The following is a 25,981-nucleotide window of genomic DNA, read 5'->3' on the forward strand; positions in this document are numbered from 1 at the left end:
AAGAGCTTTTTATACAAATGTTCTATTCTTTATTCTATTTTAGTTACCATTGATTCATCATCTGTGAAAGTTAAAGTTTATATTCAACAACATTTTTCACATGTATCTAAACCTCCTTCCAAAAAAAAGGTGAAACACGCTGATTGTGAAACAAGTCTTTTCACATGTATTTAAACTTCCTTCCAAAAAAAAGGTGAAACACGCTGATTGTGAAACAAGTCTAATGTTAATTCTTGCAAGATGTTAATATTTTACTTCAGATATTTATCAATTTCCATCTATTTATCTTTCCCAACATAGTTCGCTTACTCCGACCCTGTAGGTGGCGGTAGATCACAACAAACCCTAACGACTCTGCAGAAGAAGAAAGCAGAAACTGTCATGGTGGCCTCCTAAACAGACCGAGAAATGTTTGCCCTTTCTTTTAGTCGCCTGGTATTACAGGCTCTTCCCAAACAACCAGTCACACCAAGGGCTACAGGTATCTTTGCAACACATTTTTTACCCCAACCTTCTTATATGCAAGATGTTTTGATAATTATTCTCTTTTTAGTAATTAATTATTCTCGTACCCAGATGACAAGTACATTTTCGTGAGCACGCTTATGAGATTAGCAGTAGACATTTAATAATGTGATTAACATAGGCGTTAAAGCAAGATATAAGAAGCGGTCCTGATCTGTTTAACAAAATTTGAAGTATGGCAGCATGTCAGAATATTTCATTTGATCTGTTCCAGCACAATGCATCAGAAGTGTGACAACATCTCAACAAGATCCGCCTAAGAAAGATGATATGGTAAGCTTTTTACACGTGTTAAATTGTAGTTTTCTTAAACGGTTTGAATAATTATTTGCATTAATATTGGAAAATGATGTCTTATCCAGCCTATCAAAATGGAAAACCCATACAAGCAACCCCCTAAAACTTGCATCCTCTGCAATATAACTGTAGACTTTAAAAACGTTCAGGTTGGTCAAATGAACAAGAATATGAATATTTGTTATTTATATGTTTATTGTCATAGTAATGAAAGCACTTGTTTGGATATCTTTCTCCAGCTGTTGTCTCAGTTCATTTCACCACACACGGGCAGAGTATACGGCAGACACATAACAGGTGAGAGGTGTATGGGTTCAAATATTCACTTTAATATTTTTTTAATAAATGTGATTCAGTGATTAAAAACATAACTCTTGCTCACAGGCTTGTGTGGTCGAAAGCAGAAGGAGGTATCGAAGGCAATAAAGAAATCTCGTTCAATGGGTAAGGATTCATATCTGTAATTTGCTGATTCCGTTTTTCTTTTTTTTACTTTGACAATGAAGTAAATATGCCTGTGCTTTCACTAAAATATCCATGTATATACAATCAAACCAGAATATTTGACTAACAAAGCTTTGTCCTATCCACAGGTTTTATGTCAGTCACTCTGAAGGATCCACAGTTTATGAAAGACCCTGATATTTGTGGTATTAAACACATTGAATAGGTTCTGTATGAAGACTGTGACTTTGTAGGCCATCTTTGTGTTATTGTTTCTGTAAATCTGTGGTTTGTAAAAACATACAAAATGGTATGTAAGAACTCCTAAACATTGAAACAATTATAATAACCAGAAGTTCATGTACTACTAAAGGGAAAACACAAATAAAATTGATCAATTAAATAAAAACACCACATTTATAGATTTCAGTTTTTAATTTAAGGTAACATTTACAAACAAAGTTTAAAAAAATGATATTAAAGAAAATAGTGCAACCTTAGTTAAGCACGCATATCAAGATAAAGGCAACCTTCCAGGTATAAAATTTGTAATGCTTTCCAGTCATGGCTAGATAGCTGTACAAATAAGAACAAGCTCGATTTTATCCTTTAAAAGACAGGAGAGTTACTTCTGCTCTGTCCATTCATCTCAATCTCTGTATCTGACCCGCTCTCAGAGGCTGACTCGCTGATATCATTAGTTTTCCTCTTCCTTTTAAGCCTCTGAGGAAAACCAGCAGCGAGGCATTTTTTCCTAAGTCTGGGGGCTACGTCCTTCCTCCTGGTATGTTGATTCTCCAGAATCAGAGGCAACTTGGTGGGAATATCAAAGTTATGGTCAGAATTACAGCACAGTTCTAATACAGGGAAGCCCTGAACAGTGAGGGTTTGTGTCCGTAATGAGGGCGCATTGGGGAAGAGAGTTCTCAGTGCTGAGCATAGAGGAATGTTCTCTTTGGGTTCTTCTGGAGAGGCACACTTTTGGGCTGAAATACAATGTTATTCATAGGGTTACAATCTGTGATGACAAAGCCTCAGTTCATAGTGTACTAGCCGTAAATGATTTGATCTGAAAATCAGGATATTTATGGTATCGAACACTTTGCATAGGTTCTGTATGAAGACTATAAGGGGATGTTTACACGACAGTTTTTGTTGTTGTTTTTTTTCTAACAACGCAAAACTCTGCATTGTAGCTGTTCATTTACACTCCAGCGGTGTTTTGGAATCCAGAAAACTGGTGCCATTATCATCTATGTGTCAATGTGTTCAGTCTAATTTGGTTCTTCAAACAAATTTGCGGATTTGATGAAAATATCTGGATTAACTGGTCACAGATTGGCAAATTAAAGGGATAGTTCACCCAAAATTGAAATTATGTTTATCTGCTTACCCCGAGGGCATCTAAGATGTAGGTGTCTTTGTTTCTTCAATAGAACACAAATGAAGATTTTTAACTCCAACCGTTGCAGTGTGATAGTCGTATTAATGCATGTCAATGGGGATATTTTATTTCTGCGAGAAACCAAACAGTATTTGTTTTTTTTACCTCTTATCAGACGAATGTCATCTAGTTTTCCCAGCGCCATAACTAAGGATAAGGTTAAAATACTGGCGCGATCAAAGTTATATATATACTTAGATGCCTCATTCGACCTATCCGCGCAGGCACTAATGTTTTTTGGGTGAACTATCCCTTTAATGACAGATGTATCGATACTCAAAACAGTGATCAGCAATGCAGCGATTAGCTGGCACCAAGACAGCAACGTAATGACATACATTTAAAAAAGACATGATGAATTTCTGGACCTTTATAAAGAAACAGCCAAGATACATAAATGTTATAATAGATACATGAAATGTGCACTTTTTTTTTTTACATGATTCCCAATTTTTTATTTTCAAGATTTCTAGTATTTGTACAGCCTTTAAATTTTTATTTCAATGTTGAAATTAGCTATTTCATTTGATTATTAAATAAAATTATTAGTTATCTGCATCTCCTGCGCTGCATCAAGATCATGCCAAATCGTCAACAATCAAATCCAGCTAACTGAGTTACCGACGTACAAAGAATGGACCCCTAGATTGCATAAGTGTTTTTGTGGTTTTTGCAGATCCGCGTTGAACGGGGATCATTTTGACAACGTTGTCGTCTGTACATGAAATATGCAAAGGAAAAACTCTTCCCTTTTAGGACAATGTCGTGTAAACATACCCTAATATGCAGACCATTTCATGTAAATCTGTGGTTTGAAAAACCATACAAAATTATATGAAATGAAAATTATAATAATTTGATAAAACAAATGAATGTTGTATTATACTACTATCCGGTTGTTAAGTCTGTCATCACGTGGCAGCGCTTCTGGGTCCAAACGCTCTCTCTCATACCACAAGAAAAACAACAAACGGTGCTAATATACACACACAATGTGGTGTAATACTACAAAAAAAATTATAATCATAACCTTTATCTCCATACCAACATTCCAGACGGCCAGACAATGATTCATCTTTTATAAGTCGTTAAAATATTAATGTCTGTGACGCTGTGAGCACAGAGACTGTTGTGTAGACTGTAAGTATTTAACTTTCTAAAATGTTTGATGTTTAATATTAATAAATAGCGCTCCTAAACGGCCGTCGATGGCATTCTCAAGTGAAACGATTTGAGGCTTGGACCCAGAAACGGCGTTCCTTATGTCACGACTTAACAAGCGGATAAAGAGAACAAATAATATTCATCAATTATATTTAAAAATTAGGGTTACAACTGCTACATTACAACAAGATCTGTATTCACACACTAAAAGACTGAAGCTCTTTTATGTTTTAAATCTGCAATGAGAAGCCTCAGTTCACAGTGTGCGATTGGCCTTGGAGGCATCAATATAAAGTGCACTAGAAATAAATGATCTTACATTCATTTTTCTCAGAGTGTCTCTTCTGTTTCCCAATCGACTCCTTTAGTTGTGTGACGTCTTCTTGAAGCTTCTCAACTGCCCTTTCACTCTTCTCCACTTCTTTGCACACTTTCTGTATCAAAAAGATGGATATGAAAGGTTATATGATTACAGATATTCAAATCGCACAGGAGAACTTTCGCAACTAATGTGAAATGTAGTTACTAACCTGCATTTCTGCTAATAAAGCATCGTTCATGTCGCTGACATTTCTGACCTCTTTTAAATCGTCCCCTGAGCAGAAGAATTTGGTCCTGGCAGATAATAAGAAATTATTTATCACTTCTAAAGAAAATGATTATGTGGTCGGCCATGTGTTTTTATTGCATTGCTATGTGGTTTCAAGGTTAGTTGCCCATGATTCTCTAGTCCTCTTTGATCTCTAGATATAGAGGATATGCATGTGACGTCACCATTGACCGGAGTGACCGTGTTTCCCACTGAGTGGCAAAAAGACTGAGCATTGGTTTACAGCGTGAAAGCAGCGAAAAACACATCTAAAACGGGAAAGAGCTTTGAGATTGACTGTACAAATAGAGTTGACAAAAAATCTGAGGTATACTTTTACAGACTGCCGAAAGCTACAGAAAAGAGAAGCAAATGGATCAATTCTGCTCACTGAAACAACTAGTCTCCACGCAGCGAAATGATTTGCAGTTATCATTTTGTGTCAATATGTTGAATTTTGGGGTAAAATCATACCGTATATATTGTATTGACAACTCATGAGTTAAATATCCATAATCTTATATTCTGCATGATTTGATGGTTTTAAATAAGCACCGACAAAAACTATACAAGTTTTAGCGCTGGACGATACGACGATATATGACATTGATATAAGTGATCATCCGGATTTAGACCTACCTATATTGCCAATTTGCTTCATGTATTTCCCCAGCGTTGAAATCAGGAACATATAAATGTCAGGAAACACGATTCCTGGCTGCATGTCAATATCCATGGATCACTAGATGCTGGGTAAGTTGTAAGGAACACTATATGGAGTCCAAACTTTATTTTAAACTGATAATCATTTGTTTTACTCATATACTCATATGTTTTCACAGTTTCCCCTATTAAATCCAGTCACGCAGCAGCTCTTTTGCCACCCAGTCTGGCTGGGGGGGCATGTTCCGGCGGGAAAGTGATGTGTGATGAAAGTCAATGCATACCCTCTATTGATATATATATATATATATATATATATATATATATATATATATATATATATATATATATATATATATATATATATATATATATATACATACATATATATATATTATATATATATATACACATACAGACATACATACATATATATACATACATACATACAGTACCTGTCAAGTATGGAAACATTACAATTTTGTAGTGTTCTTGAAAGAAGTCTCATGCTCACCAAGGCTGCATTTATTTAATCATAAAAACAGTAAATACTACAAAATATTAATACAAATTAAAATAAGTTTTCTATTTGAATACACTTTGAAATGTAATTTATTCCTTTGATGGCAAAGCTGAATTTTCAGTATCATTACTCCAGTCTTCAGTGTCGCATGATCCTTCAGAAATCATTCTAATATTTGATTAATTTATTAAAATATAAAGGCATTTTTAATATTAATAATATTTCACAATATTACAGTTTTTAACTGTATTTCTGCTTAAATAAATGCAGCCTAGGAGAGCATTAGGGGCTTCTTTAAAAAAATATTTAAAGAAATTTAAGTTTTCCAAACTTTTGACAGGTACTATATATGTTTGCTTTGGCAAGCACAACTAAAAAGCCTTTAATTGCAATTAAAATGTATTTTCTGAATGTACCTGTGTTGATTAACAGCTTGACTCTGTCCTAAAGATGGACATGTGCCTGAAACTCTCCAGTAGTCTTGTTGTTCTAGGTTTCCCAGGTTGCTCACCAAGATGGGGATATTGTTGTACTGGCTGCATGGAGATATCACGTACATTCAATTACATTAGTTCTCTACGCTTCAAAAGTCTTATTTATGTTTGTGTGCCAGAGTTGAGTGCATCTCACCTGCTGTGCCATAAGAACGCTGAGAACTCAAGGCGATGTGTGGAGCCTGAAGCTGTTGCCTGAGAGGGTGTGAGCAGCATGAAAACGAGTTCCTGATTGGACAGAATCTTTCTCATATTCTGATGAATCACTTGTTCCATGAAGGTCATTTGCTGTCTGGTGTTTCTTCGTTGTCTGTACCACCCAATCACATTCTCCTTGACACAAGTAAACGTGTAGGAAGAAAAACACGATTTGTTAATGCAAATAATGTTTTGATTTATTCAGTAGTAGTAAAAAAAACAAATGGGTTTAGAAAGTGGAAAATACCTTTTTGTACTCAGACAAAATGTGTCTTATTTTCTGCTCACTCACATCGCCAGCATTACTGTAGAAGCTTTCAAGAGGATTGAGGCAATGGTTAAAAAAAAAAAAAAAATAGGCCTATATCAGCTTTTAACCTCTATATCAGTGATTCTCTGATAACTGCTGAATGTAAACATAGTAAAACTGTATACATGTATACTTCTTTTTTGTAGTTCATGGAAATATGAATACATTAAATATTTGATTATCAGTACATATTTAATCATTTCTGTATTATAAACAATTTAGTATAAAATTGCCTAACCACTTGATGTCCAAATGTAAAATCCACTACTGCTTTATATGAAAAGAGGTTTGTGGAAAAATCCTAAACAATTCACTTACCTATGCAGTTTATGGCAAGGGATATGTTTTTGAATATCTGAAAAAAACAACAACAACATGACACTAGGGTTTTGTTGTTATGGCTGTCATTCGTCATGTGATATTGGTTCCTTCTGAGCATACTTTGAGTTTCGGGTTGTGACTATTATATGAAAATTTGAAATAAGTAGAGTCAACTTACTTATAGTGTGCTCAACCTGTATGTGATCAATTTGTGAATCTGTAATCCTACAGTTCTCCTCCCCTACACTCTCTCCAAGAATAAGACCTTCCTTTAAACATAGTACAAATATAAACAGAAGTTATGAGACTGAGGGGATGCTTAGCGAATGCATTTGACTTCTTAGGTTTGCTATTTAGTGCAACCCCAGTCCCACGGTCACATTAGGACCTTTGCCACTTACCACATCCGCATCACTGTTCAAATGATGAAACATCAGTGAACTCAGCACGAAACCCGATATTCGGACAGTTGTGTTGAATTCCTCCATGCTTTAGGAATAAACCGTGAGTTAACTATCGCAACATCATGGTTTTAAGTTAGAGTTACTAGGCTACATGTATAAACTTTCTGCTCTTGTATGTTTCGTTTAGTTATTCTCTCTGCTCTCGAGACGGCAGTTTACAGCTTAACACTTGCTTATGCTGCCGCCATGTGGTGCGGAGAAATGACCACATAGACATGTATACGTAGATGTCACATTCGACCGCTCCAGGCGCGTCGGCGTCTCGGCGCGCCCGCCATCTTGGAACGGTCAGCCAGTCGTCACACTCTTCACTCACAGTATGATGCCACAAGACCGCGCAGCTTCTGGTTGTGAAACCGCTTAGATTTAAATTCCTTAAGATATGGGATATCCGTTCACAGGTACGAATGTGTTGGCTTGCGTTTTATATGTATTAACTCAATATTACAGATTTTCACTATAGTGTTTTATAACGTCTTTGCTATGGTAACCTTTTAATGTCGTGTTAATTGACGCATTCATCTTGTTGTATTGTGTTCGTTTAGCAAAATCATCTGCTTAAGTCTATTGCAGATATCGATATGCATACATGCGACTACGGTTGCAGATGCTCAGTCAACCTGTTCTCGAATATTCACGGCTTTGACCGTTCCAATATGGCGGACGGCTTACGTATAGCGGCCCATAGAAACAGCTGCTAATGAGGAATCTATGCAAATATTTTTGTGAGAAACCAGCCTTGACATTATGTGTATTTCTTTCTTTTTTTCTTCCTTGAAAGTGTGTCTTGGAAATTACTTGTGATTAAGTATATTTTATTTTGAGGAAAACACTGGCAAAAATACTGGTGGTTTGTGGTTGTACTTCTCAGTAAGCCTAAACGGCTTGTTGTTGTTTATCTGTTATTTACTGAAACTTTTGGCAACTTTAGGGTATTTTATGACAAACAGATAAACTTCTCGTTTAACAAGAAATTTAGCGTTTATAAGGGCAAAACAACACGATTATGATCAAGTATTTTGAAACGTGACACCTTTTTTTTTTTTACCACAAGGAGGCGCTAGTGCATCATTTATAACCATATGTGTCCGAACTTTGTAACGAGTCACACGAGAACTTTTTCGGACATAGTTACGGGATTTGGGACATACAGTAACTAACTTAAGACGTGTGGAATGAGGAAATGAATGTTATCCTGGTATTGTGAAGGTGTGTGTACTGATTCTTAATCTTTGTTTTGTTGCTATTGCTTTACTGCTCATGTGATGCTGTTGTTAAGCTCTAATGGCACGGGAGTTTCTAATAACGGAAAAGAAACAGACGGACCACTCAAGCCTTAAAAGTTTTCGATAATTAGGCTACTTCATATGTGCCATTACAGTTCGTCAAACTCATCCAGTAGAATTGTAATGAGATAATATGTCTGATGTCGTTTAAAGAGCAACTTCTCTACATAAGTTAAGGGGCCGAGACCCTTACATAGTTTCCGCCGAAATTCCATTGTTACTACAGCTAGACACAAATTGCATTAATAAATAAATAATAATTTAAAAACACCACTGTTACTACATAGAGAAATCATAATTGTCAAAACAAATGAAATATAAAAAATACCATAAGTACTACACACATTTTAGCCACAAACGTCATTAAAAAAACAAAACAAAACAAAAAAATACCAGTTACTACAGCTATAAAACATAAACTAAAAATACTATAGTTACTACAGCTGTTAACCACAGATGTCAAAGAATAAATAAAATATAAAAATGGCATTGTTACTACAGCTAGTCACAAATTAAATAAAAATAATAATAGTTACTAAAGCTGTTATTATACTAAACAGGTAGGCCTATCAGCTGCCGCTATAATAAAAATTAAGAACAAAAATATTCAGAAAGGTTCTTATAAGCTGTCAGATTTTACATAAAAGTCTAGTTATGTAAAATCATAATAGATATATATGTGGGATCGATAATTAATGAAACATTATTAATTATCATTTAGCTCAAATTGGTTGCAAAAGTACAACCACATTAGGTTTTAGTGAATTTCTCTGTCACAGTTTTAAGTCTGGATGTCCCATAAAGAGTACAGTCAGAGATACCATTTGTTCTTTAAAATGACCGAAAGATCAAATTTTGAACTCTTATGGAAATATAATATTTTGTAATTATCATTTAAATCTAACTAATTTTTAAATTGTTAGTTATAAATCAACATCTCAGGAAAATGTTATGGGGTTTCTAATCAAAATATGACTTTGTTACAAAACAGGGCATTGATTTCATACATCTTCACTATAGAGGACACCAGGTTTAGCAGGCATTTGGGGAGACAAGTGAATAGGGAAAGAAATTACATATCAAATTTCCTATAAAATATTATATATTATTATGAAAATGTTGCCAACTATTACTCCCATGATTACACTTCTTTTTTTCATTACATGTTGCTCCAAGAACACATTAATATGCAAATTAGATAGTATAGATACATTGCATTGAATGGGAAAAACCATGTATGGACATTTTACCCACATATTTCATAAAGTCAAATGGTATATCAATTCATTCCGTTACATCTTTCATAACATAGCTGAGAATCATCTTTAAACAAAGTTTGGTTTAAAATAAAATCCTGAAACCAGAAATCCCATTGTTTTTGTCATTTCATTTTTTAAAGACCTGGTGTCCACTTACAAGGACATAGCATAAGAACATTTCCATTTGTTTCTTATGCCCTAAACAATGTAATGACATGGGGAAAAAATACTAAATTCACTTTGTTTTCCTGGGTCTTGGGAGGTTAAATACGGCAACAATTCAGCTGAGATTTTCTAAAAATGATTACAGTCTATTTTGTTAAAAGTTAACTCTGCAAAAAAACGGGTCAGGCGCTGTACTGTAATACAGAAACAGGCATACCACATGAGAAAAAAAAAATCCCCAGAGACAGTACAAACCCATGGATTACGACATGGCCTTTTAAACAAGCACCACCTCTGTTTTGGCTTTTACCTTCACCCATTTGAGCAGATGGCCTGAGCCCAGAGCCCAGTCCCACAGACTGACAGGAAGGAGAGCAAAGATGGAAGGTCTTTGGGACATCGCATTTGTGCTCTTCCAGGTGTGGCTATCCATAGTAGTGGGGCTCATCATGTTGCCTGCTATGTTTGGTGTCTCTCTGGGATTCACAGATATCTACATAAAGGTGCTGGTTAAGATACTAGAGGTAAATAAAGGCTATAAATCATCTCATTTTTAAAGACATATGAGTATTAATTGCTTTCCTTGCCTGATTGTATTTTGAATTATTTGTTCTTTAGACATGACAGTAGTTGCAAGCTTGCACAAGAGGGTCAAAAGGCATGCAATGAAAATAAAGTCATTGTCAGATGTTTCGTTTTCAGTATTTATTTCAGAGGAATACATATTGCACTTTGACTTGTGCATGTAGGAAGTATTGTGTCACAGGTTACCCATAAATAAACTTCTGTTCTGTGTTTAGTGGGCGACTCTCCGGATCCAAAGAGGACAGAAGGAACAGCCAACTCTGCCATCACAGCCAGCCAACGGTGAGCGAGGGTGTCTGTCCATGAAAAATATTTATGACTGCGAGACATCATGTGCATAAAACATAAGCATTTGATTTCAAGATAATGTCATGTGAAGCCACAGTTTCCTCTTTGGTGTTATTGATGCTGCATATTACACAATAATTGAAAAGTTTGCTTAAATTTGCTGCCTTTTTGTTTGTTGTTTTATTTAATTATTCATTGCTCATATTTATAAGTCCTTATTTATAAGTTAATTCTTTGTATAAGAAAATGTTTTAAATGCTCGTATTATTGGCCTGATGCCTGTCAGTCATGGTGAGTCTGTTGAGCATACTGTAATTGCTATTGCAGCAAGTGACGGATTTCATAATTTCAGTTGATCTTATTTATGAACTTTACCCGGCTTCAGGCAGGGTATTTTTCGCTGATCGACTGTATGAATCCTGATCTCAGGACACGCATGAGATAATACTTAGATTAGAAATCATACTTGCTCCAGAAAACTAAGAAATTAAAGTATATAGAGGCAATTAATTGTATCACAAAAGCATTGTGTGCTCGAGAACAGAACTAATTTCAAACTCGCAATGTCTTCTCAGGGATAATCGAAAAAGATGACGGCTCTATGGAGGAGGAGATTGGAGAACTTCGACGGACCCACCCCAAAAATCTGGCGGGGGGAGACTTTACTCTGTGTGATGTCTTCTATTTTTGTAAAAAAGGCATTGAGAACATTGTTGAAGATGAGGTTACTCAGCGCTTCACGTCGGAAGAACTGGCTTCCTGGAACCTCCTCACGCGAACCAACAACAACTTTCGCTATATCAGCGTGCGGCTCACCATCATATGGGGCCTGGGAGTTTTTATACGTTACTGTATTTTAATGCCTCTCAGGTGAGATTGGACTGATATTTCACTCATTGGATGCATTCAATTGATCAAAGGTGACAATAAAGACATTTATATTGTTACAAAAGGTTATTTTTACTTTCATCGAAGGTTTCTTTCTATTCACCAAATAATCCGTAAAAAAATTATTACAGTTCCCACAAAAATATTAAGCAGCACAACAGTTTTGAGCAGAAATGTTAATAATAAAAAATGTTTCTTGAGCATCAATTCAACATATTATAATGATTTTCTGATGGACCATGTGACCGACGACTAAAGGAGTAATAATGCTATAAATTCTGCTTTGCAATCACTGGAATAAATTATGTTTTAAAATATATTAAAGAGACTTTAACAAAAAAATTATATTGAACCATCTTTGTGAATATATATATATATATATATATATATATTATATTATATATATATATATATATATATATATATATATATATATATATATATATATATATATATATATATATATATATATATATATATATATATATATGAATTACACTTAAGCTCATTTCCCACTTTCAATTCTCATTATTGTCACCTGGAAATGTGTTTTTTTTTGTGATTCGCCCATATGTATATTAATCATACTATTGCTCTTTGTCATAGGGTCACTTTGGCTGCTATCGGATTGAGCTGGTTGGTGATAGGAACTACTCTTGTTGGATTGCTTCCTAACAGCAAGTAATTAATATTGCATGCCATAATTAATTATAGCATATTCGCTTGTCTTTCATTTATGGACTGACTGAGTAAGATATAGTATGTTAAACTTGAACAAAAGTGTTTTCAAATATGTTTGTTATACGTATATGAATGGAATGATATTTTAATATGTAGACTTGAAGCATTTCCTAAAGGGAAGGGTGTGTGTCTCTTTCAGTGTGAAGAACTGGCTCAGTGATTTGGTTCATATTACATGCTACAGAATATGTGCCAGAGGCCTGTCTGCTACCATCCGCTATCATAATAAGTGAGTTGCTGCTTCTTTTTTTATCCCAGTCGTTCCACTTTGATCGTTGTCTCACTGTGTCAGTTTCCCTCTGCTTCTCAAGTGTTTTTCTCCAGCGTTCTCCCTAGCATGCAAACTTAAAACATACAAAAACATATGCTAAAATATCATTCACTGTGAACCTTTTTTATATCTGTTTTGCATATTGCATCCTTTGCAGCACTTTTAGAAAGTAAAATATGTCTGAAAGTATAAAATCCTAAAGTATTTTCCCAACTAAAGAAATAAAAAGCTAAAAGACGACTGCAGTGAATACAAGCAATTTAGTGAGAAGATCAGAGAGTTTTAGTTAGAATCTCTAGAAATTGCGGTGACTTACAATGTATTTGCTGAGATGGAGAAAAGGGTCAAAGGGTTATGTCATTCTTGACCATGCATACATCTTTTTCTATTCAACACGCCCTAATATAGTGAAATGAACCTTGTTTCTTATATTTGTCTCATGGGATGCATAACAGAGAGAATCGTCCGAAAAAAGGAGGTATCTGTGTTGCCAACCACACCTCCCCGATTGATATTGTCATTCTGGCAAACGATGGATGTTATGCTATGGTGAGTCACGCTGACTATATCAGATGTGTGACGTTGTGTGTCTGGAGAAGGTCTCAGATGTCTTTAAATCAGTTTTATTCTCCTCAGGTAGGTCAAGTTCATGGAGGCCTCCTGGGGGTCATTCAAAGGTCAATAGTGCGATCCTGTCCTCATGTGTGGTTTGAGAGATCAGAGATGAAAGATCGCCATGCGGTTGCCAAAAGGTGACAAAGTGTGTATTTATTAGTCTTGTGGAGTATGACATGTCCTCGCTTAGAACATAAAGCCTCAGTTTTGCTTTTTTTCACAGGTTGAAAGACCATATTGCTGATAAAACTAAGCTGCCAATCCTGATCTTCCCAGAGGGTAAAAGTTATATTCATGCGATTGTGTCCTATAGTATCCATATAGTAATCATGCTGTATAAATCTACTATAAAAGAAAGTATAAATAGTATCATTGTATACATATTTAATTTACATATACATACACCTCTATGTCACTTGTGGTCTGTCTTTGTGTTCATTTTAGGCACTTGCATTAATAATACATCAGTCATGATGTTCAAGAAGGGAAGCTTTGAAATTGGTGGAACTATATACCCAGTTGCAATCAAGGTATTGAATGCCAACAAGCCAGTGTTTTCCTATGGCAGTATTAAAGGTACACTCTGAAAGGGACACACCTCGTGTACTTCTCTCTTTCAGTATGACCCTCAGTTTGGAGATGCCTTCTGGAACAGTGCCAAGTACAACATGGTGAGCTACATCCTCAGAATGATGACAAGCTGGGCCATTGTGTGCAATGTGTGGTACCTCCCACCTATGACTCGACAGGTAAGCAGAAACATCCATCCATCCATCTGTCTCTCTGTCTGTTGTAAGGTTCCAGTCTGTCTGTCTGTCTCTTTCTATCTATCTGTCCGTCCGTCGTAAGGTTCCAGTCTGTCTGTCTGTCTCTTTCTATCTATCTGTCTGTCTGTCCGTCGTAAGGTTCCAGTCTCTATCTGTCTGTTTTTATCTGTCTGTCTGTCTGTCTGTCCGTCCATCGTAAGGTTCCAGTCTGTCTGTCTGTCCGTCGTAAGGTTCCAGTCTCTATCTGTCTGTTTTTATCTGTCTGTCTGTCTGTCTGTCTGTCCGTCCGTCGTAAGGTTCCAGTCTGTCTGTCTGTCCGTCGTAAGGTTCCAGTCTCTATCTGTCTGTTTTTATCTGTCTGTCTGTCTGTCTGTCTGTCTGTCCGTCCGTCGTAAGGTTCCAGTCTGTCTGTCTGTCCGTCGTAAGGTTCCAGTCTCTATCTGTCTGTTTTTATCTGTCTGTCTGTCTGTCTGTCTGTCCGTCCGTCGTAAGGTTCCAGTCTGTCTGTCTGTCTCTTTCTATCTATCTGTCTGTCTGTCCGTCGTAAGGTTCCAGTCTCTATCTGTCTGTTTTTATTTGTCTGTCTGTCTGTCTGTCCGTCCATCGTAAGGTTCCAGTCTGTCTGTCCGTCCGTCGTAAGGTTCCAGTCTGTCTGTCTGTCCGTCGTAAGGTTCCAGTCTCTATCTGTCTGTTTTTATCTGTCTGTCTGTCTGTCTGTCTGTCCGTCCGTCGTAAGGTTCCAGTCTGTCTGTCTGTCCGTCGTAAGGTTCCAGTCTCTATCTGTCTGTTTTTATCTGTCTGTCTGTCTGTCTGTCTGTCTGTCTGTCCGTCCGTCGTAAGGTTCCAGTCTGTCTGTCTGTCTCTTTCTATCTATCTGTCTGTCTGTCCGTCGTAAGGTTCCAGTCTCTATCTGTCTGTTTTTATTTGTCTGTCTGTCTGTCTGTCCGTCCATCGTAAGGTTCCAGTCTGTCTGTCTGTCCGTCGTAAGGTTCCAGTCTCTATCTGTCTGTTTTTATCTGTCTGTCTGTCTGTCTGTCCGTCCATTGTAAGGTTCCAGTCTGTCTGTCTGTCTCTTTCCATCTCTCTGTCTGTCTGTCTGTCGTAAGGTTCCAGTCTGTATCTATCTATCTATCTATCTATCTATCTATCTATCTATCTATCTATCTATCTATCTATCTATCTATCTATCTATCTATCTATCTATCTATCTATCTATCTATCTATCTATCTATCTATCTATCTATCTATCTATCTATCTATCTATCTATCTTAAGGTTCCAGTCTATCTTAAGGTCCCAGTCTGTCTGTCGGTCTCTTTCTTTCTATCTATCTATCATAAGGTTCCTGTCCGTCTGTCTGTCTCTATCTATCTATCTATCTATCTATCTATCTATCTATCTATCTATCTATCTATCTATCTATCTATCTATCTATCTATCTATCTATCTATCTATCTATCTATCTATCTATCTATATCTCTATCTATCTATCTATCTATCTGTTGTAAGGTTCCTGTCCGTCTCTATCTATCTATCTATCTACCTATCTACCTATCTATCTATCTATCTATCTATCTATCTATCTATCTATCTATCTATCTATCTATCTATCTATCTATCTATCTATCTATCTATCTATCTATCTATCTATCTATCTATATCTCTATCTATCTATCTATCTGTTGTAAGGTTCCTGTCCGTCTCTATCTATCTATCTATCTATCTATCTATCTATCTATCTATCTATCTATCTATCTATCTATCTATCTATCTATCTATCTATCTATCTATCTATCTATCTATCTATCTATCTATCTATCTATCTATCTATCTATAGTAAGGTTCCAGTCTGTCTCTTTCTTTCTATCTGTCTGCCTGTCTGTCTGTCTGTCTCTTTCTATCTATCTGTCTGTCTGTCCGTCGTAAGGTTCCAGTCTCTATTGGTCTCTTTTTTATCTATCTGTCTGTCTGTCCGTCCATCGTAAGGTTCCAGTCTGTCTGTCTGTCTGTCTCTTTCTATCTATCTGTCTGTCCGTCGTAAGGTTCCAGTCTATCTATCTGTCTCTTTTTATCTATCTGTCTGTCTGTCCGTCCGTCGTAAGGTTCAAGTCTATCTATCTGTCTCTTTTTATCTATCTGTCTGTCCGTCCGTCCGTCGTAAGGTTCCAGTCTGTCTGTCTGTCTCTTTCTATCAATCTGTCTGTCTGTCGTAAGTTTCCTGTCTGTCTGTCTGTCTGTCTGTCTGTCTGTCTCTATCTATCTGTCTGTCTGTCTGTCATAAGGTTCCTGTCTGTCTGTCTCTTTCTATCTATCTGTTTGTCTGTCGTAAGGTTCCTGTCTGTCTGTCTGTCTGTCTGTCTGTCTGTCTGTCTGTCTGTCTGTCTGTCTATCTATCTATCTATCTATCTATCTATCTATCTATCTATCTATCTATCTATCCGTTGTAAGGTTCCAGGAATGCTGGAGCCTAAGCAGAAACATGAATTCGGCTCATTTTCTCTTGATCATGATATTTTGATTTTAGCATTTTATGCCTAAAAGCTTGAAATTATATTTGTAGACTGTAAAAATTGTGCCTTTCTATAATTTGTGAATTTCTTAAAAAAAAAACAATCATTGATGTACTTCAAAACTGTTTTAAAGCATCCCAGAATGCATCAGAGCATGCTGAACTGTAGTTAGACATAAGAGACATAATTCCCTACTTTCATGTGTGTTATTTCTTAGTTTCAATTACTTTTATGAGCATTTCAGGTGTATCTAAACTTTTAACAGGTGGAGCCTTGATTCCATTATTATTTATTTCATTGTATCTGAATATCTAAATGTGTATTTTTTTTAGGACGGAGAGGATGCTGTTCATTTTGCTAACAGAGTAAAATCAGCAATTGCACATCAGGGAGGACTAATTGATTTGTCCTGGTAAGAAAATAAATGTATTAATACATATATTTACACTTGCAAAAAAAAAAAAAAAAAACATATGCATGTACATGCACATTATGCAAGCATCTTTTATTATTCAATTTAATTTAGCTTTCTCTGGAGATAATTGATTATTTATTTATAATATTTAAATGTGCATTAAAGTTTTTAGTACTAGTGGATGGTCAATATTAGTGGCAATATAATCACAAAATGATCAACTATTAACCTGGCAAGTCACAAATTGCTATAGATTATATAGATTTGCTATAGATTAAAGTATTATTATGTTGCAGGGATGGAGGGCTGAAGAGAGCAAAGGTCAAGCAGTCATACAAGGAGGAGCAACAGAAGATGTACAGCAGTATGGTCGTAGGCTCGGACTGTCCCGAAGACTTTGTCGGTCCCGCGTAAATCACAGCTCACAGTATTAATGAACTTGATCTGAACAAGATTTCTAGCTAAAGCTCCCGGACACAATCGATCAGCACCCATCGGCACAGTCCCGTTGCTGTGCAATGTTGCTCTTTTTGATTCAGCAACTTTTTTAAACTGGAAAATATATTCTTGAGATCTGAACTTTTCCTTTTTTGTGTACATAAATCTTAAATTGTTGGTACATAGTTACAATACTTGCTGAAACGCGTCAGATTTTCACTTTGTTCTCAATCGCTGTTGGGTGTTAGTATGGGCGTTTCCCCCACAATACAGTGTATAGATTTGCGTGTTAAAATATTCACTTTGTGCATGTTCATGTTTTATTCCTGTAACATGAATCCTCAAAGATCCTAAAGCTATTACAGAATGTGAGCCGCACACACTTTTCTCAGGTCCAGTGGGCTGTTCCTGTGTGGACACTAGAGGTCACTGTTACCAAACACTTGAGCCACATCAGACAGCTCACCATCACGAGTGTCTTTCCTAATAAAATAATGAAATGAAACATTCATCTCTCAAACAATTTATACGATATTTAGCAGTCGACCTGTAATAGAATCACTCCTATCCTCAAAGTACACAACGCAAGCGAAGCCTGTGTAGAATGTAACAAGCACATCAAATATACAATAATTACATTAAGCCAGCGGGCACTTTTCAGCCCTCTGCGAAAAGGCAAATCTGTCTCCCTTGTGTCAATTAGTGATGGGTGATGCACAAAGCACCATTGAGCTTTTGATTGCAGGAGCACCAGCTCATTTTACTTAGAGCTCCATCGAAACGTCTGCCATTATAAAGTCATTAGGCGCTAACATTTTGCTGCGGAAAGTCGACAGAAAGTTTCCCAGCAAGGGAAAAGGAGAGGGTGCAGTCACGGTAAATTCAAAGAGGAGACGGTGAGCAATATGTGCTTACTGTGATGGCAGTTTAATAAAGAAAGCATAGAGTGTGAAATAGAACATAGTTATTCTCTGGCACAGAAGGGCTGAAGCAGGCTTAGCTATCCCTCGCTCTCTCTCTCTCTCTCTCTCTCTCCGTCTCTGACCGCAGCACATCCCCAGACGATCCTCCAGCCCCCGCCAAAGGCAGCAGCGGGCTTTAATAACAGTCCTGCAACTTAAATTGCTTGAACAGAAATGTTTGTTCTCCCCTAACAGGATTGTAAATTATTAATCGGATCTGAAGCCGATTTTATAACCTGATTGTTGAGGTGGGATTCTCCACGAGCAGTGCTCTGGCACACCATTTACTGTGATGTATGTGTCTGCACATCTTTATATCCAATTTAATGTGATTCGGATAGATTTCAAAGCGACATCATAAAAAGCATGGAAGTGACCCCGGCAGAGCCTCGAATGTAGACTCCGTGCGACAGGCGGCCACGTCTCTGTATTTTGATTCGATTTTCCCGATTTCTGTTTTTACCCAGATGTGATCTATACAAATGTAATGCCAGTACACTCAGTAAATATGAATAAATCACTAAATTAGATCATTTTCCTGGAGAATGTAGTTCAAGCGGGACATCATTTTAAATCACAGTTTGCCTGGAACTGACTGGCTTACCTAATCACAAGGGTAAATGACCTTGCTTCTGCCGAGGACCTGCCATTAGTTAGAGCCGAATGTTTTTTAAATACATTGTTCTACCATCGTTCCTGTGACTCGAGTGGACCTCCTACACTAATGCATGAGATCTTGAGGTACAATACGTCTCGGAGGGGAAAATCAATAGAGGAATCCTGGAAGAAGTCTCTGCAGACTCTCTTTTCTCCAAAAGCTCGGCACCTCACAAGGAGTTTTAGTGTTTGAATGTGCTCAGACACAACCTTATTAAATACGGTCAGTTTTATGATAAAACATTACTCAAGGTTTGAAAGCATCTGCTAATGTATAGTGGTTGTGTACGCCTTTCTTTACAGTTTAAGTACATCATTGACCTTATTTGGACAATTAAATAGCATATTTTTTGTTTATTTGAGCACTTAACAATTGATGCTTCTTAGCTTGTTTCCAGCCCAAAAATTGGATTATCAAAAACATATACGGTCCAAGTGAAAAGGCTGGCGGGGTGTCTGAGGAGAGGAAAAATAATACAATGAAAGAAGTGTGCTCGGCTTTTGTCGTGGTCTTAGACATCATGTCCTCTCCTCGACCATAGCTGGAACCAAAAGATGTGCATGATGCTTTAACATGGTACACTGTGAATCCGGCAAAAAAAAAAAGCTTGATTTTATAACTTTATAACATAAAAGTAATGTGCGATTCAACAGGTGGGATAATATGCACTTGATCAGTCCAACAGATGTCACTATGCTTGTAATAATGTTTCATCAACACTGTCTACTGTATATCGGCAGCGTACAAGAAGAAAAATCATAGGCCCAACTCATTTGCAATTCTACCTGATTAACATACCTTAATGAAATAGGCTATAATTAGACCACATTGATTTTTTTCCCCTTTTTGATTGAGCTAAAATGGAGTCGGAAGTTCTTTGAGCCCGAGAGCTGATTGATCTGCGGCGAGATTCAAGACTATGAAAAATAATTAAGTTCTTATAATCAGCTCAAATTTTTATACAGCATCTTTGCTTAAGGTGAATCTTTTAATTCAGGGCTGTTTCCAAACAAAGACATAGAACCAAGCAGGTAATGCATTACAAAGTAATCGGATTACTTTTTTTCAAGTAACTAGTAAAGCAATCTGAGTTACTTTTTCAAGTAAGTACACTCTAAAAAATGCTGGGTTGAAAATGGACTAACCCAGCAACTGGGTTGTTTTAACCCAGCGATTGGGTTGTTTTACCCCACAATTGGGTTGTTTTAAGCAAACATTTAACCCAACCGCTTGGTTAAAACAACCTAATTGCTGGGTTAGTCCATTTTCAACCCAACTTGGGTTATTTTTAATAGTGTTACTCAATTACCTTGTTCTCCCATTAATTGACTGTCTACATGTTGAGAGAAATTGGGCAAAAGGTGCAGAGGCGTAAACATGATGGTTATTGTAGTTCTAGAATAAAAATGTACTAATCTCACTTGCACCAAAACAGATTCAGTATTCCTCAAAATGAATAAAAATACAAACTCAATATATTACGCAAACCTACTTTTGTTATGTATTACTTTAAAAAGTCTAAAATCTTTTTACAACACTTCTTGAACCAAGGCTTAAGAATCAAACAAAACAGACTAAATTACTTCAGATGCCATAGTACATTATTTCACATGTGGGGTTAGGTATTCATTTGAACTAGTTTTAATATTATGTGTGACTTTTAGGGCTTTCAAAGAAACCAGACTGATTCGGCTCAAGTAACCAGATCATAAATTGTTTGCTTTCTGAGCGTATGCATGTTTCTCTTTTTATGGAGAGGGAGGCAGAATTTCACCTTGAATGCGAGAGCTGTCGCGGTTCACCGTTCCAGGCGTTTTACCCTTTACTGTGATTGCTTTTGTTTTTCGGGTCAGCTCTCATCTATGCCTGCAACTTTTCCAATTTATCAGGACTTGTTATATGAAGACAAAAGCTACAGTCGGACGGCAGAGCGGGCAGATTGTACACAGAGCCATTTAAGAAACAGCAGCAAAGATCCGGAGTGGCACACGTTCATGCTTGGTGAGCAGTGCTTATAATCACACCTCCGTGAAACACACTGTGCAAGTTCATCAAATGAATAATGAAATAATGGTTGTGGTCCATTAATAGAAAATTATCCTGCCTCATGATTAATTGCATTAAACTTATGAAAGTGTGTTTTTTTTGTACAAATCAAAGGCAGGAAATGATGGATGATGAGGAGCCATGATGAATGAAGAAAGGCTGTGAACTAAATTGAAAGTGTACTCATCCGTTCTCCGCTCAAAACTAATGATGAATTGACCGTGTCACATTGAACAATACACATTGAGCTTTAAACATAATCCCTGTTTGAAAGCAGACACGGCCACAGCAGGCACAGGTCTTGAATCACAGTTGTACTGGACAGCATGCAAAAAACAAAAAAAAAATTCTGATTATTGATGTTATTTCTCTTTCATTTCCATTTAAAATCAGCAGGGTAGGACTGATTGAACATTTTATTATGAATGATATATTAATATATCACTATTACAGATGATCAAGTAATTATATTTCTGAACGCATTCAAAAAAATATTACGCAGGCCAAATATAAACATAGTAAAGCTTGACCGGCATTGTGGGGTCCAGCCAATAGTCCCTGAAAAATTGCTCAAAAACATACTAAATCATGTTTTAAGGAAAGTCTAAAAACACAAAAAGAGTTTAGGGTTAGAGTTAGAATATAATATAATAACTCAGTATAAAAAAATAAAAGGGGTTGTGGGTGGCTGAATGGCAATTATTAGTTTAGTTATTAAAGGGTTAGTTCTGTCAGAAATGAAAATTATCCCATAATTTACTCACCCTCAAGTCATCCTATAATTCAGCCGAACACAATCGGAGTTATATTTAAACATATCCTGGCTCTTCCAAGCTTTAAAATGGGAGTGAATAGTAAAATATCCATAGTTATAATTTTATAAACTAGAATCAGTGGTGAGTAAATTATGGGATCATTTTCATTTTTGGGTGGACTAACCCTTTATTTTACATGGATAAATATCTGGAAAAATCACAATGGAAAAATCTCTGACTGTTTTCTACAGTTATAATGTTCTTTAATCTGGCCATTAGGATATTAATAACCTTTGTTTCAAACTTTTACTTATCTATTTTGATTACTCTTAGTATCATTCCCTAAATCTGACTCTTTATTATTATTTATTTAATCTGGCCGTTATGATATTAATAACCCCATGTTTCAAACTTTTTATATTACCGTCTCATCTGATTACCCTTTGTCTCATTCCCTAAATCGAACTCTTTGTATCGGTTTACAAAGGAAGATGGGACAGGCAAAAGAAAACAAAATAAACAGATTGTTTTCTTCATACTGCAAAAAAATGGACTAATTGACAAACTGCCAAAGTTACAGATGATCAAATCCATATTAAGACAGCATCTGGCCGGGCTCCAAGCAACATTGTGTATTGTAAATAATATTGCCATCTGTGAGGTGCCGACAGTTGGGAATTAATAAATTACATGATTGTAATTAATGTTGAGAAGATAAAAGACGTAGAGTGTGCATAAAAGTTCTTCTCCTTGTTTGGTTGATTGCCTGCCTGTCATGTGACCAATCCAGAGCCATTCTCAAACTTTGAACAACTATTCAATCCTTGACATTAAAGGAGTGCATTAAAGTGCAAACCCAGCATCTACACTGTTGTATTAAATAGTTTTAAAAATATTTTTTAAATATACACTACACTTCAAATGTTTGTGGTTCATACGAATTTAAAAATTTTCTGAAAGAAGACTCTTATGCTCACCAAATCAAAAATAGCCTACATAAAAAACAGTATTAACGTATTGTTAAAATGTTATTTATTCCTGTGATGGCAAAGCACATTTTCAGCATCATTACTCCAGTCTTCAGTGTCAGAAATCATTCTAATATGCCGATTTTGTAAACATTTCTTATTATGATCAATGTCGAAAACAGTTATTTTTGTGGAAACCAGGATTCATTGATGATATTTTATTTAGAATGTATTCACAACACAAAGGCCCTTGTTAGGTCACAGAGAGACAATGATGGCAGTCACACTATGTACTTCCTGCACCAGGCCCAACAGCCGGAGCGCTGGCGATATTGAAATGCACTGCTTCAATTTCATCTCCAAAGAGAGAGGGAGCGAGAGAGAAAAAAAATGAAAACTATATCAGCTCAGTGAAGCTGCACACTGCAAGTTCACACAGAAATGAATATTCTCTTTAATTTGTTGGGCTGCGACGGGTTTGGAGCCCCCAAGACAATGTTGATGGATGATGTTTTAATGCTGCTGAATGTTATTTTTACCGAACAGGGAAAACGATGAATTTTTACTTCATTGGCAATGATCGTGCCCTACACATAAAAGTGTGGCAGGCGAGCGTCGCCCATGAATAAGCACCTCTCGCAGCAGATGTTACTTCGCTGAAAGCAATTCTTCAGATAAGATTTGCAGAAGATTAATTGTGTACAGCTGTTTCATGGCCCGGTGCAATCTTAATACATTTATGATAAGTTTAAAAGCTCACTAGACGCAGCAGACGCTCCCAAGTGAGACTGCACGGAGAAAGGCGAGCTTTATTCCCACATCTGGATTCATATCCTCAATCATATTCATTATTGCCTTTGTGCCAGCTGACGACGGCAGCGTGGCTTATTATTGTGCAAAGTGCAACAGCGCTCGAGTCTTCTACCCGATTCCTTTATCGCCTCTTTCTTTCTCCTCGCCCCATATTTTCTTTTTTTTTTCAAGGGGGCAAATTATTCAAATCTGTGCAAATGAGTTGTTTCCATTTCTCGCCCCTCTGGGTGGAAATTGAAAGTGACCCGGGTTGACCCTCCTCCATTAATCGTGGCAAATTGCAGCAAGTGCACAATCCGGATCATAGTAATGGTACAGGGTCCCCCAATGACTCATTAATGAGGGAGATATGACCCAGCTGGATTCTCTCACTCGCACTAGTTAAGAACAATCGTGGTGTTATGACCCAAACCAGGGGTCTTATGAAGTAGCTTTTCATTTTTCCAAGGACGGATAATCGGTGTGCTCGGCCTCGTCTGTATGTCAAATGTTCCACGTAAGGAGCCAGTTATTCAAAAGAGGCTTTTGAGGTCCCCGAGTCAAAAGAACAGCGGTGAGAGGATGTGATCTGGCAAATGTTTAACCTGGAAAGATGGCAGATCCCCTGAGGATTGCAGGGATTTTATTTCACCTTGCATAATAAAGGCTGGAAAAACTAACTCAAATATGTCGTAATAATGCCATTTTCTGTCTGTCTTCAAACAAATGTAAGCCAAAGCAAACTGCAAAAAAAGTGAAACTGGATTCTACGCGGCACTCTTTTCAATAATTTTTTTTTTAATAATGGCGAAATGGTTTATAATTATGACATTTTCATATTGTAACGGGGTAACTGAACTAAAACCATAAAAAATATATATATATATTACTTATAATATATAAAATATATCTTAACTGAAATGAAAAAAAAAACATATATATAGGCTATATATATATTTTTTTTAAAGCTAGTTGGCAAGGCAATATATCTCATTTTCATTTAGTTTAACTTGATGTAATAAAATAAACTAAAACCAAAATAAAAATTTATAAAAACTATATAGACCTTTTTTTTAAAACAAAAACTAATAAAAAAAGACTAAAACAGACAACAGAATGACTAAGACTTTAACTAAAATAAAAATAAAAACTAATTAAATGTTTGTTTTTTTATAAAAACTATAAAATAGTATATCTCAATGATAGACAAATAATACATTAAATTATCTCAGCAATCAAGTAAAAAAAATAAAAAAAAATAAAAAAAATCACACCATCAGATATTTATACACAAAATAATCTTTTAAAAAAAAAAACAACCATTAATAAAATAAAATAAAACAATCACACCATCAGACAATTGTATTGAATTATTGAATGACCCCAAAGTAACAGACCATAGGTTAAAAATGAGATGCATCTGTGTTTTGTGCACAGCTTTAAGACTAATCAGTCTCAGATAGCATTGGTTCTGCCCTGCTGTCCAACACATCTGTGCCATCATCACCCTCATAACTGCGCTTCATATTATTACTTCCTTGCACATTAAAGTGCAATAAAAGCCAGTTGAGTATTAACTGACAGATATGTCATAAATAACACGGACTAACCTTGAGTAATGCCTCACTTCACGGCCACCTTGTGCATCGAACATGACTTAATATGGTGCAATAAAATGAAACCATCACTTCATAAATTTGCATGATTTATATGGGAGGTATTAAATTAATTTAACGCTATGAATATGCAACAACATGAAACCGATGTAGCCGCATAATGTTCATTTTTTCCCAATATGATGAGGGGAGGACTTAATTAGCGATTGGGTGCTATTTCCTTCTCCTTTTCGCTCAGGAGGAAAAAAAATAATTAACTTAATGAACTTAATTACTCGCCTCCACCAATGCAGTCTGCATCTCATTTCACTTGCTGGGGCGAAACTTCATTTTATAAATATGTGGAATTATTCAGTCCAGATGTATGTGACTTACTACGCTTTTATGGTGACCCAAGATGTATGAACAGGAAGCCAGAACACATTCAGCAAGATATTTGCGATGTACATCTGGAGAGGGTACCGAACCATTCTATGCGTCATCAGTGTTAAATGATGATCCAGTTTAGGATGTAAAATGTG

At 36.3% G+C, this 25,981-nt stretch overlaps 3 protein-coding genes across 5 annotated transcripts; 2 read left to right on the forward strand and 1 right to left on the reverse strand.

The window, feature by feature from the left end:
• Positions 1–356: 356 nt before the first annotated feature.
• Positions 357–1,554, forward strand: mrps18c (mitochondrial ribosomal protein S18C). The gene is made up of 6 exons (XM_079835301.1): positions 357–481; positions 740–798; positions 888–971; positions 1,062–1,119; positions 1,207–1,266; positions 1,416–1,554. The coding sequence occupies exons 1-6, from the start codon at positions 409–411 to the stop codon at positions 1,490–1,492; spliced, it is 411 nt and encodes a 136-aa protein (XP_079691427.1). The 5' UTR covers positions 357–408; the 3' UTR covers positions 1,493–1,554.
• abraxas1 (abraxas 1, BRCA1 A complex subunit) lies at positions 1,010–7,585 on the reverse strand. The gene is made up of 9 exons (XM_079835300.1): positions 7,374–7,585; positions 7,151–7,241; positions 6,970–7,006; positions 6,589–6,655; positions 6,280–6,476; positions 6,066–6,185; positions 4,405–4,489; positions 4,194–4,308; positions 1,010–2,252 (listed from the first exon to the last, which is right to left on the reverse strand). Exons 1-9 carry the CDS (start codon positions 7,458–7,460, stop codon positions 1,876–1,878), a joined length of 1,176 nt encoding a protein of 391 aa, XP_079691426.1. The 5' UTR covers positions 7,461–7,585; the 3' UTR covers positions 1,010–1,875.
• A 141-nt stretch (positions 7,586–7,726) lies between these two features.
• Positions 7,727–18,165, forward strand: gpat3 (glycerol-3-phosphate acyltransferase 3). Of its 3 annotated transcripts, none has more exons than XM_079835303.1 (13): positions 7,727–7,837; positions 10,475–10,670; positions 10,947–11,013; positions 11,595–11,889; positions 12,514–12,588; positions 12,788–12,877; positions 13,375–13,468; positions 13,556–13,671; positions 13,758–13,813; positions 13,979–14,064; positions 14,155–14,283; positions 17,143–17,222; positions 17,522–18,165. In XM_079835303.1, exons 2-13 carry the CDS (start codon positions 10,527–10,529, stop codon positions 17,637–17,639), a joined length of 1,350 nt encoding a protein of 449 aa, XP_079691429.1. In that variant the 5' UTR covers positions 7,727–7,837; positions 10,475–10,526; the 3' UTR covers positions 17,640–18,165. The 3 variants fall into 3 exon arrangements, with proteins under 3 accessions (XP_079691429.1, XP_079691428.1, XP_079691430.1); XM_079835302.1 differs by lacking the exon at positions 7,727–7,837 and adding an exon at positions 8,488–8,645; XM_079835304.1 differs by lacking the exon at positions 7,727–7,837 and having other exon boundaries at positions 10,381–10,670.
• Positions 18,166–25,981: the final 7,816 nt, after the last annotated feature.

The sequence above is a fragment of the Gobio gobio genome (genome assembly GCF_949357685.1).
Source record: "Gobio gobio genome assembly, chromosome: 14".
NCBI classification, from domain to species: domain Eukaryota; kingdom Metazoa; phylum Chordata; class Actinopteri; order Cypriniformes; family Gobionidae; genus Gobio; species Gobio gobio.